A 15,144-nucleotide genomic window follows, 5' to 3' on the forward strand; every position below is an offset into this window, starting at 1 on the left:
CAGGGTTGGTTTCTTCCAGTGGAGAGTGATGGCCTTTCTGGCATAAAATAGTAACAAACTGAACATAGTGCATCCCGCCACAGTGGGGATGAATTGCTCAACCAGTCCCAACAGGCATACCGAGAGTTGTAGGGAAATATTGCTGACCAAACGTATACAGCACAATACATCCTCCCAAAATCAAACTACAACTGGGCAGGTCCAGAAGATGTGGGTAAAATCTCCCAGAGTTCCTCCACATCTCCAGCAGCCCGGGATAGAACCTGGGGTTCATTTTATGTAGTCTGTATGGGGTAAAATAGGCCCTATGGGTTATCTTAAACTGTATTAGAGGGTCTCTCAGAGAAACAAAGGGACGGAAAGGGAAGTTCTAAATATCATCCCAATCAATCATCTCCATCGAGCTCTGGGATGTCCTGGAGCCAGCGGGTCCTGAGTTTGTCCATGGCTGGTAGGGAGACTCTAAGGAGGTGAGAGTAGAAATGGGCCAGATTGAGGTTGCACCACAGCGGGGCATTTGGGGAATGCTCATCTTTCAGGTAGTGTTCTAGTTTTAGACTAGCTTTCCATGCCTGTAGGGTAGTGCGCATGGATGGGGTTAGGTCATAAGGAGCATGAGGGCCACAGAAGAGCAAAAACTTGAGGCCCCCAACGATCGCACCGCCGTTGCCTCCAGCATCATCCGCAGGGTTGGTAACATCTGGAGTCAGCCACTGCGCCGCTGCGACCTTTGTAAAAGTTGGGGAATGCCAGTCCCCCCTGGGAGGACGAACGGAGCAATGTGGTCCACCTATACCTTGGGGACTGGGGGCCCCAGACAAAGGAGGAGAACATACTATTGAGCTAAGTGAAAAAGGATTTGGGAATCCATTGCAGTGAGTGTCGAAAAAGATAAGTAAAGTTTGGTAGAACCTTCATTTTAATCAAGTATATTAGGCCCAATAGTGATAGGGGTAGGGACTCCCATGCCTTCAGCTTCTGCCTAACTTCTTGGACCACTGGGGACAAATTCAGAGCCATGTAGTCTGGCCTTCCTAGAAACCTCCACTCCAAGGTAACGAAGCTGTTCCATCCACAAAAGCGGCAGATCCGGGGAAGCCAGCTCCCAGGCCGCTAGATCAATTGGGAACAGAAGGGACTTGGACCAGTTCACCCGTAGCCCCGTAATCGGGGCAAACGTGTCTAGCACCTGCAGTGCACCCTTCAGCGATGGTCCCACATCATTAAGAGGAGGAAGTCATCTGCATACAGAGCCACCCTCTCCTCCAGCCAGCCAATCTACAGACCCTTAATGAGTGGGGAGGCACGGAGAGCTTCCACCACCGGTTCAATGGCGATGGCAAATAGGGCCGGAGAGAGGACAGCCCTGCTGGTGCCTCTGGACAATGGGAAGGGCAGGGATAGGCCTCCTCCTAACTTAATGACCGAAGTAGGGGCCTTCTGTAGCCATTGTATAAACAACAGTGGTAAACCCATCCGGAGGAGGAGGACCTCCCACAGAAAGGTCCATTTGACCGCGTCGAAGGCCTTTTCAATGTCCAACGACGTGACGACCCTTGACCCCACACTGGGGGTGTTGTGCATGAATATTGGTTTGCAGTCTCCTTAAGTTGATGTCCGTGGATCTGTTAGTCATGAAACCGGTTTGGTCAGTCTCGACGACCTTGGGCAGTAAAGGTTGGAGTCTCCTGGTGATCAATTTAGTCAGAATTTTAAAGTCCAGATTCAGTAGGGCAATGGGTCGGTAGGAGGCACAAAGGGATGGGTCTTTAGGAGGTTTGTGAATCAACACCACGTGAGCATGATGCATGGAGGCCGGTAGTTCTCCCGATTCCAAGCTGGTCGAGTAGAGGGAGGCCAAAAGCGGCGCCAGTAGATTACCATGAGTCCTGTAAAACTCAACTGGGATGCCATCAGGACCCGGGGACTTCCCCGTAGGGAAGGAATGGATTGCCTCCAGGACCTCCTCCAGAGTGATCGGTTCCACCAACGCGGTGCGCTCCCCATCCGACAGTCATCCCAGAGCTAGGGGGTCCAACTTTTCCACCAGATCTCTGGGTTCAAAATTGTGTGGCAGCACAGAAGTGTAGAGTGAGCCATAGAACTGCCGAAAGGCATCGAGTACGTCCTGCGGCGAGGAAACCGACCCCCCGAGAGAGGCCTAATTTCAGAGATCAAGGTTAACATCCGGTCGTGCTGTGCCAGCATTGCTAATAGGTGTCAGTTTCGGTCCCCCTGCTTGAAGAAAGTTTGTTTATTGTTGTAAAGGTCAAGTCTGGTAGCCTCAGTCAGTTGTAGGGGGCAAATCTCTCTTTTTACTCTGAAGTTTGTCAAACCTGGCCTCAGAAGGGTCTGCAGCGTATTCAGCCAAGCAGTAGTCAGTCTCCTGCAGAGAGGACACCATCACCTCTTGGTCCTTCCAGAACGCCGAGATAGAGTACATATATTGACCACGTGTGAACGCCTTGAAGGCATCCCAAGTGATCCCTGGTGATGAGGACCCTGCATTACATGCCCAATACTCAGTTAGAAGGGGGGGAATTTTATCCACTATCTCAGGGTGGGCTATCCATTGGAGCCCAAGTCTCCACAGGGCAGAAGTGCAGGAGTAGGGCAAGCGAATGGAAAGTTTCAGGGGGTTCTGGTCAGAAAGACCACTAGCCAGGTATATGGCTTCCAGCACATCCGACATTAAGGATGGGTTGGGAGAAGCAGGAGAATACCTTGTCTGTGGGGTGTTTCCACCACCACACCTCGTCCACTCCCATCGCCCAGGCCCACGCCCTCAGCTCCACAGAGAAATATTTAGGGGGACTGGACCGGTCTAGATCTGGGGCTAGGATGGCATTAAAGTCGCCCATAAGAACCAGTTTAGCCGGAGAGTATTGGGCTGTTTTCTCCATTATAGTGTACAGTAATGCAGAAGAGAAGGGGGGAAGTAAATATAAATTTGTCACAATAGAACGTTGTCCCCAGAATTTTAGTACCACCACTACATATATTTACCCTGAGGGTCTGTGTGGACATGTTCAACTTTGCATGGGAAGGATTTCGATATCAGCACGGATACCCCCCAGGCAAAGGAGGCGTACGAGGCATGGATTGTTCTATACAGCCATGGTTTCTTAATTGTCACGAATTTGCTGCCCACAAGATGCGTTTCTTGTAACAGTATTAGGCTAGGAGAGTAGGATTTGAGGTAACGGAACATCAGCGCCCGTTTAAATTTGGAGTTCAGCCCACAAACAGAGGATAGGATAGTGAATGTGGAGCTATTTAGTGGCGCCATTTTGGGAGCATTATACAGGATGAGCAGGGGTCTCCTTGGGCATCTCGTGAGCAGCAAAGACCAAGGGATCAAACACCAGAGCACAGCATCAAAGAGAGAACAGAGCATACATATCAACACAACCAAAAACAAATACCCAGAGAGCATCAAAGTGCCCACCCTGCCCAGGTCTGTGGCCATCTTTTTAACTAGACAGAACACAGAGCGGGCCTATTCCCTGTAACCAAAACTTGTTTTGGCAAAAGTATTTTGTCCAAGAACTTGAAAAAATCTTCTGCAGATCCGGACCACCTGCAGAGTACTGGATCCAGTCCCGGGACTGGGGTGTGAGAGGGAACCGCTGTAACCAGCAGAGATCCCGCTGGGACCGCAGTGCGGGTTCAAAAATGGGAAAAAAGGGACCGATCAAAGTAAAAAAAAAAACGGTGGTTGCTGATGGAGCTCCTCAGACAGGAGGATTGAGCGCTAGTCTAGCCAGCAAAGGACATTGGACCAACTAGGGTAATGGTGAATATTAGCAGAAAGGAAGGGCCCGGGGACCAATAGCGAGTAGAGCTGGAAGTCGCCATGAGACCGAAGGTAGTCATGTTAAGGGGGAAATGGTATTTGGCTGCTCCCAGCATGTTGCAGTCCCTCATGTGGCCTTGGCTGTATGTCATTAGCAGGTATCCAACCATGCCGCCGCGGCCTCCGGGGTGTCAAAGAACCGCATGTTGTCGCCGCCGGTGACCCGTAGCCTGTTGGGATATAATAGGCCAAAGCTAGTCCCCTTTCCCTGAGCCGGCGTCTCACATCAGTAAAGGACTTGTGGCGTTGCTGTACCTCCTGAGAGAAATCTGTGAAAAATAACAGTCTGGTATTTTCATACTTAATTTCAGGCATAGCGAGTGCCGCTGCCAGGATGCGATCCCGATCACGGTAGTTCAACAGCCTCAGTAGAAAGGAGCATGGAGGGGCCCCAGGTCTTTGAGTGAGCGGCGGGACCCTATGGGCCCTTTCGACCATGAAAGTGGGAGGCATGTCACCCAGGCTGAACAGGGTGGCCAGTAGCTGTTCAGTGAACTCAGCCGGTCTGGGACCCTCCGCCCTCTCAGGTAGTCCCAGTATGCAGAGGTTATTCCACCTAAGGCGGTTCACAGTGTCTATAGCCCCCTCCTGCAGTGCTTTCACCTGGAGCTGGAGGGCCCTTGCCTCCCTGGAGTCTGACTGGACTGTATCCTCCACCATGGCGACCCTGTCCTCGACCTCCGTGATGCAGGACTGGAATTTATCTATATCTTGACGACATCATTCGTCGGGAAGTCGATCTTAGTTTTCAAAGCTTGTTTGCGCTCCATAAAGGCCGCCAGGATCTCTCCTCCTGAGGGGGCCACCGCTGCCCCCGACTCCGTGACCATCTGACCACTTGCCGCCATCAGAGCAGCGGGATGCCTCATGGATGAGACTGCCGCCGGTGAGGGGGTACGAGGAGCCTTCGGACCAGATTTTGAGTAGCGAGTCGGGTGACCCATTCGAGGACTACTCTAAAATGGGGAGATTCTTGGGAAGCCCGTGGGTAGGCACTGGGGCCCTGGGAGCAGGATGGAGGGTGTGAGTGCTGAAGCACCGATATAGTAGCGGAGCTCCAGCGGGACATGTCCTCTCCCTATAAAGTCAGTCTACTCCCCCAGCTGCACCACACCTGTAAGGGAAGGCCTCTTTTTGTATGCAGTGCAATCTAGGACTTTTAGATCCTAGATACTGTCCAAACAAGAGGTCTCCTTCAAATGGGATGCCACACATAATGCTCTGCGAGATGAGTTTATAAGGGTGGGGGTCTTTGCTGATAGTTTGACCGACTCGGCAGATGTGTCTTCCATATAGCCCGCTGCCTTATGTAGTATGGGAAGGGAATCCAGAAGTTCCTTCCTGGAGGTCCCACTTTCCAAATGACCTTGTAATTGGTCCAGCCAGACCTCCAAATTACGAGCCACTATTGTAGCCATTGTGGGTTTTAGGTTTGCCATGGCTACTTCCCATGACCTTTTCAGCAGTACCTCCATCCTCTTTTCCATGAGTTCCCCAAGGACACCCATGTCCTCAAAAGCGAGGTCTGTTGATTTGGTGCACTGGGAAAAGGCTGCATCTACTTTGGGCACCTTGTTCCAAACGCAGGTCGAGTCCTCACTGAAAAAGAATCTCCTCCAAACTTTTGGGAAAAAAATAGTTTTTCTCCAGTTCCAACCACTCTTAGTAATAGAGTCTGCCAGTGCGCTGTGTAACGGAAAAACCTTGGTTTGGTCATCCTTCAGGGTCCAAGACATCTGGTCATGCAAAGACAAGGAGACTTGCTCTTCTTTAAAGAGGAAGTAAACTCTCCCACTCTGATGCTTCTTTCCATTTAGTACATTATAATAAGTAATTATGAAAGTATAGCCACTGTAATCCAGCCCAAATTGCATATTACTTACTGTTTAAAGAAACGTTGAAAAAAAAAAAACTTTTTTCCAGGGGTTAGGCAGCGCCATCAACTATTGTTTTCTGAGTCCACAGTGGAACGTATTTCCGCCCTTACATTGAGCACTTCCTGTACTGTTAACCAAGCCTCCTTCTCAATCCAGCGTTTCTATGGCAACCCTGCTTCCCTGTTCATAGCCGACTTGTTTTATTTCATAGTATTTACTTGTGCTGATTACCTAGTGTTTGCCTGTGTGAGTCCCATCAGCTTCAGCTGATAAGACTGCAGTGCTGCTGTCCCATTCCCTGGTTTACACTGTATGTCATGTCACATGGTCACATGGTGTGTAGGAGGAAGCTCTGAGTGATTAGCAGCCTCCCTGGAGTTCAGTGCTGTGTGCTGTAGGAAGTCCTGATAACAGATAGATAAGACATAGAGAGTGTGCCATAAATCAGGGGAGATCTGGGCATGCTCAGTGACGTTTTTCTAAAGAACAAAAAGGATAACAATACTAAGCAAGTAAGAAGATATCTACAAGCAGTGATCATTTGGGTTTTTTATGCTGATTTACATGGGACAAAGTTGTGGGGGAGGGTTTACAACCACTTTAATCTCAAGTGTCTCGTAGATCACCCCCAATAAGGCATCAACCTCCCCAAGTGAGAGCCTGTATCTGGGTGAACTTGTCCCTTGGCTAGGAGTATCTTTGGATGATGCAGCCTTACTTGGTTCATCCAAAGAATCTTATACCTCTCCCCCGGATTCGTCACCCACCTCTGGGGCGGAAGCAGGGGGGACTGCGGCTGGTTGTTTTGGGGTTTCAAGGTTTGCCAGCATTGTCTTAATGGCCTTCATTTCTTTCTGGACCCCAGAAATCAATTCCTTGCAGGCCCCCCCGTTCCCTCTTTTTAAACCAAATTGTCAATACAGGACTGACAGAGGCGCTTGTTACACCCTTAGTTAAATTTGTTCACATATGACAGACATTTCCTCTCCCCCCGACCTCTCGGTTGTTTGGGCTGAGCTGGAGACAAGAGAAGAAGAAGGAGGACAAGGGAAGGGAAAAAATTAAAGACAAGCTACTGTCAGCAAACCTTTTAGCAGACTAAGGGTGTCCTTCACCAACACCTCAGTGCACCCCACCAGCCGCTGACAGGATTCACAGGACTCTTTAGTCCGGATCAAGTCTAAAAAGAGGGGGGGGGGCAAAAAAAATGGTCTATCTAGGAGTCCATCACCTCCCCCCAGCCCCGTAGATCCAAGGCACCCCTGTGTCTGCCTACCTGAGCTGGGTCGGCTCCACTGCCACCTGGATCGGCTGCATCCATGCTGTCTGTTCCCTGCATTAAGGTTGACTGTGCTGTGGAGTAGCGTTTTCCTTCTGTGGCTGGCACTTTTCAAATAAAGCACCCTGGCTCTGTTGTCCACGCTCGCTGTGTGACTTGGAACTGGAAGTGGTACACCGGAAGTCCACGCCCTCCTCCTGCATTCCAAAGGCTGGAACTCGTGGCCTATGCCTGCCCCCTGCCTGACACGCTCTTATCTAGCAGCCAAGCTAGAAACGCCAGCCCTCCCCGGGCTATCAAGGAGGAGGACGCCAGCAACAGCTATGCTTAGCCTGGCCGGGGGACCCAAATGCCTGCCACCTTTTAGTGACGTGCTGACCGTCAGGTATGCAGACCTCCTTCCCCTTCTCCCATGGGTAGCTCCCAGGGTCAGGGGAAGGAGAGTTACTATATCCAGCCTCCTCCTTCGGTGGATGAAACACAAATACTGAAGCAGAGGGACGGAAGCCGCCCTTTAAAGATCTGCTGATGTGTTTCCTGCCTCTGGAGGTGGAGCCTCTCTCACTCTAGTGCTGTCCTGGACAGACTAGAGAAAATGCAGGTATTTAGTAGTTTAAAACATGGAGCTTGGTAATAGTGCATTGGGCACATTATTTTACAGGTCATACACTGAGGTTAAGAGGTTAATGTGCACAATAAGGGAGGGGAAAAGCTAATATACAGGGCAGAAAAGGTATACAGATACAGGCTAGTGGTCATAGGTACAGGAGAAGGGGGGGAGCGAAGAGATCCTATAGTCAATGAATTAATGATTTGATGAATAGATCATCAGCTCAATCCATTAATTTCCCAATGATAACTTCCTATGGTTCCTCTTCTTCTGTAAGAAGAAGAGGGCAGGGGAGGGATAAAACATGGAAACAGTAGCAGTAGTTTGGTAAACTGTACATTATCTGATCAGTGATTAGTGGGTGCAACTGCCAACCAATTGTGTTTTCTTTATTGGTGTTTATAACAGTTCACCAATCCACCATTTATAAATGTATGACTGTAGAAAATGGGCTAAATTACAGACAAAATCACAAAAATGTATATTAAAAAAGTATTACATTGTTATAGTTCGTTGTCCCACCTTTTTAAACTAAACTGAAATGATCTTGTGGCGATATAAGTATATGTATAAATAAAAGGTACTCTCTGTATTATGAAGAGCCAAGCTTGAACAAAAAAGTATTGCGCAATACCAACTGACTTGATCTGCTGATCTGAAACGCCAGACAATTTTTGATAGGTTTAAGCAATGTGGGAAGGGGTAATCCTTAAATAGTGTAAGTCTGTGTGGTTGGGCCTTTTGCTCTAGCCCCTGGAGCATAGGGAATCTCTCTGTATTTTATACTTTCAGTAAAATAACAGGAAAGTAGCAGACTTCAGTGAGTGTAGAAGTCACTGGCAGAGCTCTGTATATTATATTCTACTCTCCTGGTAAAATTATAATACACAGAATACAGGACATCAGTGGCGGTGGTGAGGATAGGGAGGACATCAGTGGCTGTGGTCCTCACCATCACTGTTACTGATGCCATCCCTATCCTCGCCACTGATGTCATCCCTATCCTCGCCACCAGTGTTACTGATGTCATTCCTATGCTCACCACCACCACCACCGTTACAGATGTCATCCCTATCCTCCCCATTGATGTCACCCTATCCTCACCACCATTGTTACTGATGTCATCCCTATCCCCACCATCACTGTACAATAAAGGAGACTCTGGGGACACATCCAGGGTCTAAACAGGGATATTTGACTTTAGACGACAGGGAGTTGTCAATTTTCATCTCCCGTATGTACCATTTACAGGTATGCTCTCTACACATAGCACTGTGTTCATTTCAGAGAACAGACACAGGGCACAGGTCACTATGCTCGTTATCATGCCTCCTCTTCTGAAATAACACAGTGACTGTGTAGAGAGCTTACCTGTGTTCATTGCTGGATATGAGCCCCCTCCCCCGCCATCACCCGGAGGAGAAGCCGACAGACTTGGAAAGCCTGAGTGAACGGAGGAGAGGGAAATTCGGAGGACACAGGAAGGAACATCAAAGCCCAGGGGAGAGGTGTTGGAGTTTAGCAGAGGAGAGCTTGCAGATAACAGCTAGAGGAAGGTGAGGATGTCACGGTTTGTATCACACTGTCTCTCTGCTTCCGGGTTTTAGCTGGGGACACGCTGCCATGGAAACAGAGGCACGTGAGGAACATGCTGATTCTAGATAGCAGTCTGGGTGTGCACATCTTCACCAAACACTCCCACATGTCCTCCAGAGGGAGGAAGTGAAGGAGAGGCTGGATTGTGGAGATGTTTCCACCCCCTGAAAAATTTTAAACTGAGAAAGAACCATTAGAGGCCGATTCTGGACACTTCAAAAGACTATTCTGCAAAAACTAAAAGGATTGAGGAAAGTAAGAAATGCAATGCAGGTATGAGGGTAGCATGTACCACCTATTTTTGCATTCCCATACTTCTCCTTTAAGCAGAACTTGTTATATCACTAAGCTGTAAGTAAACAATTTAAATGGATATGCAATGTGCATCTCTAGCTAAAACTTGATAGGTAATATACAGTCATACCTCGGTTCACATACGCTTCTGTTTACGAACAACTCAGTTCGCGAACATATGAGTTCACAAAAACTTACTTCAGTTCACGAACACAAGCCGCAGCCATCTTCCCTGCTCTGGCACGTTCATATTGAGACAAGAAGTGCAAGATGAGAGTCTTGGGCGAACCAGTCCACTTTAGATTGGAGTTTTTGCCCCTAACTACCATGAGGGTGGGCTCACTTGATTGAGAATCATGGAAAAACAGTTCATATGAATTCTGCAACTTTATGATGCCCTCAGATCTATTCCCAGATGCACAGTGCCGTTATCTAGCCCCTAGATTAGTCATTTAAATTGGGGTTTTGGAGTGTTTCAAACAAGGATTAAAGAGGAGCTATCATTTTTTTTTTCTTCTTTAGGCTATGTTTGCACCACTGTGTCACCAAAGTCGCACAATTTTGACGTGATTTTTTGCTGTGACTTGAAGCAATGCCTGTGAATTCTTGAGGACTATGGACCTCAAGGTGGGACCAAAGTAGTGTGGGACTACTTTGAAGTCGCTGCGTCTTTAAGTCGCACAGATATGAAGGGTACTCATTGGAAAGCATGGGCTACAACTTGTCATGCGACTTTTCAGTCCCAAATTGCATGAAAAGTCGCACTAGTGGAAACCTAGCATTAGATGCACATGAAAGAGGTCAGCTTAATGTAAAAGACCCTATGTAATATATGTTTAAAATCCTTTTTTTTGTATCTACATTTCATAATTTAATACATATAAACAAAAAAAGTTTAGAATGGATTAACATGATTTATATTGAACCCTATGGGAAAATTTGCCTTGGTTTGCAACCAAATTCTGTTCAATACTCTATTCTGAGTCGTTCTACAAATGAAGTTCGTGAACCAAGGTATCACTGTATTACTCTTTAATATGCACACACATTAAATTTTCTTTATGTTATCAAATATAATACATTTATGCAAAGGAAATTGTACTAACTCAAATAAAACTAACATACTTGTTTGCCATGATTAATTATTTCCACTTTCAAACTTGCACATTTGTTCAAGGTGTTCAAACGCCTGAAAAATAAATAACTTTGGTAATAATTGGTAATACAGTTTTAAAAAGTACACTGAAATACATATGTCCTACCTTCAGCTATGGATTTTTTCAGTAGAGGTTGGCAACACCAGGAATGGATGAGGCCACACAATGTGTATGGACTAAAAAGTCTAACGGTTTACCAATTTGATGAACAGCTCTACCCCTCATTATTTGAATCTTACATCAGTTGACTACCTCCCGAGTAAGAAAATATAAGGAAAATAAGGGAGACAAGACCAAAAATTCAGGGCCAGAATCATCAGTATGAAAAGTACACTTTCCTATGAGTAGTGATTGCAGCTTGTGTCTTTATGGACAGTCAAAGAGTATATAAATGTATTATTTATGTAAACAATTTTTTTATGTTTGGTTTCACATTTCTTCAAATGGCTCATCATCTATAACAACAACTTGCCTGAGCAGTGATTCCATTGAATCTTGATCAAGGAATTCATGATCGTACTTCACAAGATCTATGTCAATGGGGAACAGTAAATCTGAAACAGAATAAAAGCAATGGCAGTTGTGAACTGCAAAAAAAATATCAGTTAAAAACCAAGTGAAATTCTTACTACTGCTGATATTAAGATATATTGATACTATTGATATTCACATATTACTTTTATTGGCAAGCTGCTTCCTTACATAGTATATATGTGTACAAAAATAACACTGAGATAATATATGTCTGTTTAGAAATGCACAGCACCTCATTCCTAAATTAACCAGTATTGCGTGAAGTGAACACTTTACATTACTAACCATACATGGCTTGATTTATCTATCCATACTTCATCCATGCTAAACAGTGTGAATGGAGGGAATATCCACTGATGGATATTATATTCAGCAGCTCCAGCACCTATACCTGCCTATATACGGTGGGCTGCTGAACAGAGGCAGTATCTAAAAGGATGCAGTCACTGTTTGGCTGATCATTTTCTATTTGGCTCAGTCGATTTTTTAATTTCTTTGTCATTCTGGTTGATGCCTGTGGGCCTCAATGACACAATTTATGGTTGATAAAGCAGGAATCAGCCAAAACGTGAGCCATCTGTTACCAGCGTTATACGCCCCACTTATTAAGAATAAGGATTTCCCTGTAGAGGTTGATGCAGTATCTTAACGTAGACATTCAGCCTAAAACTAACATCTCTAAATCTATTCGCAGCCACGTTCTAAGGCTGCTTTCACACTGAGGCGCTTTGGAGGTGCAGGTCCGCTCCCAGGCCGAGCTGCCAGTGGCAGCTTCTGTGTGTGGAAGCGTGCAGAAGTGGTAGCCGACAACAAAAGCCCCATAATAACCCTATAGGTGACGTCACTTCCCAGGCATTTCACAGCCATGGTTGACTGTCTCCTGCACAAAGCTTCTGCCGCTGGAGACTGGACCGGATCTGCTTCAGAGAAGGTATGCAATAGCGATTTTTGCTTTACAGGGTTAGATAGCAAATAATGAATAGGTTACATAGTTACATAGTTACATAGTTAGTAAGGTTGAATAAAGACACCAGTCCATCCAGTTCAACAGGAGTGAGTGTCTACAATTGTCCCTATGCCTGTACATTGCACACTCACATCGGTCCCTACCCTCAAGGAGCCCACAATCCAAGGTCCCAGTTCATATACTAGGGCCAATTTTGGACAGAAGCCAATTAACCTACCTGCATGTCTATGGAGTGTGGGAGGAAACCAGAGTACCTGGAGGAAACCCACACAGGCACAGGGAGAACATGCAAACTCCAGGCAGGTAGTATCGTGGTTGGGATTCGAACCAGCGACCCTTGAGAGTCGCTGCTAGGTCACCTACTGCTAGGTGAGAGTGCTAACCACTACACCACTGTGCCGCCCATCAGGTTACTAGAGTTCTAGTCAGAATACTTCCCAGAATGAAGTAATATGTTGTACTATATTGTAATGTATTCCTTTGTTTCCAAGCATCGGCGGTCACTTGATTTATGGACGAATACTTTACTGATTAAACGAAAATCGCTTGTTCTGTTATCGTACAAGAATATTTTTTGTGCTTTTCCCTTCGGATAATTTCTCATGAACTGCCATGATCGGCTCACAAAAGCTGTGTACTAATGATCAGATTATCAGAAATCGCTCCTAAAATTTTATTTTTTGTCCGATTTTTTTCAGCAACTAAATGCACTAATAAATGTCATTTTAAAGTTTCTTTTTTCTTATCAACCCCTGGTTGAAGGAAAGAAAATTGCATAATATATGCTTCACTTGCAGGATAATGAGATTAAAATAAAGGAAAGAAAAAAAAATAATAATAATCTAGCCACCATATCTACAGACTGATAAGCTACAATAGGAACCATTTCTTTTTTTGGGGTTTAGATATTCTTTAGCCGAATGACAGCTACAGCACAGCCAGCTAGTTCTGGGAGGCCTTCATATGAGGGCCTCCTGTGATCACATCCACAGCAGGGCACAGGCGACGCACTCTGATCAGTGTGTCCTCCAGACACTGCTGAACACAGATTGAGGTAAAGAGTGACTCTTTACCACATGATCAGCTGTGTCCAATCACAGCTGATCACGGATGTAAACAGAAGTCTGTTATTAGTGCTCCTTTCCTCACGAGGAGAAGAGAGACAATAACCAGCTTGTGTAAAAAGGGACATTTACAATGAATCAGGGCACTGATTATCAGTGTAGTCCCAACAGTGCCCATCAGTGCCTCCTCATCAGTGTCATCTATCAGTGCCGCCTACCATTGCCCATCGGTGCCTAGTATCAGTGCAGCCTATCAGTGCCCATCATTGCAGCCTATGAAAACTTTTTTTTTTTTTTCAGTCTCTTTGTTTAGCAAATAAAAAAAAAAAAACCCCAGAGGTGATTAAATACCACCAAAATAAAGCTCTATTTGTGTGACAAAAATGATAAAAATGTTCTTTGGGCGACAGCGCTGAAAGCTAAAAATTGGCCTGGACAGGAAGAGGGTAAAAGTGCCCAGTAGGTAAGTGGTTAATATCAAATCATCACTCACAGGGGGTGCATCAAACAAACATTTCATGTTCTTGGCCAACAGGGCAACTGTGTGTTCTGTCTCACTTTTTTTTAGCATACAGAGACACCTGACAGCAGCACTGTCAATCTGGGGGAAGGGTGTGTTAGATGCACTAGCAGATGTAGATACACTAACAAATTGAATTTAAAATTCCAGTTAACACTTTATAAGCAAATACAAACATTTTTTTTCCATTTGAGATAAAGGTTTTACATTAACGGTTGGTTCAATAGCTTGTTAATTGACTTGTCTAAACCTCTAACTGCTACATGTGCATGAAGTCTGTACTTTTGAAAAACAACAGACTTACTGTCTGGATCACCAGTAGAGTTGGGCGAATAGTTTGGGCCAAGCAAAGATTCAGACCGACCATCGCCTGTTCGCCCCTGCGGCGAACACCCAAATTTGTGCACAGTGAATTCTAAGCCCTGATTGGGCAAAGCTTTGTCCGATCAGGGAAAAGTGAATAGCTGGTTGTTAAGGAGTGGGCTGGGAAGCCAGCCGTTACGTCCTCAACAATGGATGAGTCATCAGCTGTCAACAGGCTTCCCTGCTGACAGCTAGCTGAATGAAAAAAAAAAAAAAAAAAAAATAATAATAATAATAATAATAATAATAATAATAATAATAATAATTTCCAGAAATGTGAAAAAAAAAAAAAAAACGGTGTGGCCCCTCCTCTAAAATCAATACTCTCTGACATGGGGGGAGGGATCTGGAGGTCCCCTTGTTAAAAGAGGGCTTCCAGATTCCAATAAGCCCCCTACCCGCAGACCCCCACAACCACAGCCTAGTGTTTTCGGGAAGAGACCCTTGTCCTCAACATGCAACAAGCAACCTCCACCATGTTGGGGGCATGTGGCCTTGTATGGTTCAGGAAGGGGGGGGCACTCGCTCGTCCCCCCTTTCCTGACCTTCCCGGGCTGCATGCTCAGATAAGGATCTGGTATGGATTGCAAGGGGGGACCCCACGCCTTTTTAAAAACAATTTGGAGTGGGGTTCCCCTTAAAAAGTCATAGCAGACCCAAAGGGCCTAGAAAAGAAAGACCAGGTGCGCCCAAAGGGCCTGGTATAGATTGGCAGGGTGGTGTTCTATCGAATACTGCCCCTGTCCAAAAATGCCTCTGATGGGTCTGCGCATACACAGTACTCAACATCACTCCACCTAATATGTTGATCAGCTGGCATGACACCAACATCACATGCGCAGATCGTTTGAGCCAGTATCCGATGCTATGCAAACAGTGTTGGGAGAATGAAATTGTCAGATTCTGCCTCGTTATTGCAGGGCGGGTTTAACACAGGCAAAACCTGCCATTTAACACACTGAACCAGCCGTGTAGACAGACAGAAAACACACCATTCAATACAGCGAAAACCCATCCCGCAATAGCG

General features: G+C 46.0%; 1 protein-coding gene across 2 annotated transcripts in view; it reads right to left on the reverse strand.

Annotated features, from left to right (window-relative positions):
• Positions 1 to 15,144, reverse strand: part of LOC143963764 (rho GTPase-activating protein 7-like) — a 411,625-nt gene that overhangs the window by 146,344 nt on the left and 250,137 nt on the right. The window contains exons 3-4 of one of the 2 annotated variants that reach the window (XM_077473491.1): positions 11,142 to 11,223; positions 10,638 to 10,701 (exon numbers count right to left, since the gene is read on the reverse strand). In XM_077473491.1, the coding sequence (XP_077329617.1) occupies positions 10,638 to 10,701; positions 11,142 to 11,223 (146 nt within the window). Of the gene's footprint in view, positions 1 to 10,637; positions 10,702 to 11,141; positions 11,257 to 15,144 lie in introns of both variants that reach the window. The other variant, XM_077473490.1, reaches the window with a different exon arrangement.

Source organism: Lithobates pipiens, unplaced genomic scaffold (genome assembly GCF_037356315.1).
Source record: "Lithobates pipiens isolate NorthernLeopardFrog02 unplaced genomic scaffold, aLitPip1_a1.2 Scaffold_8, whole genome shotgun sequence".
NCBI classification, from domain to species: domain Eukaryota; kingdom Metazoa; phylum Chordata; class Amphibia; order Anura; family Ranidae; genus Lithobates; species Lithobates pipiens.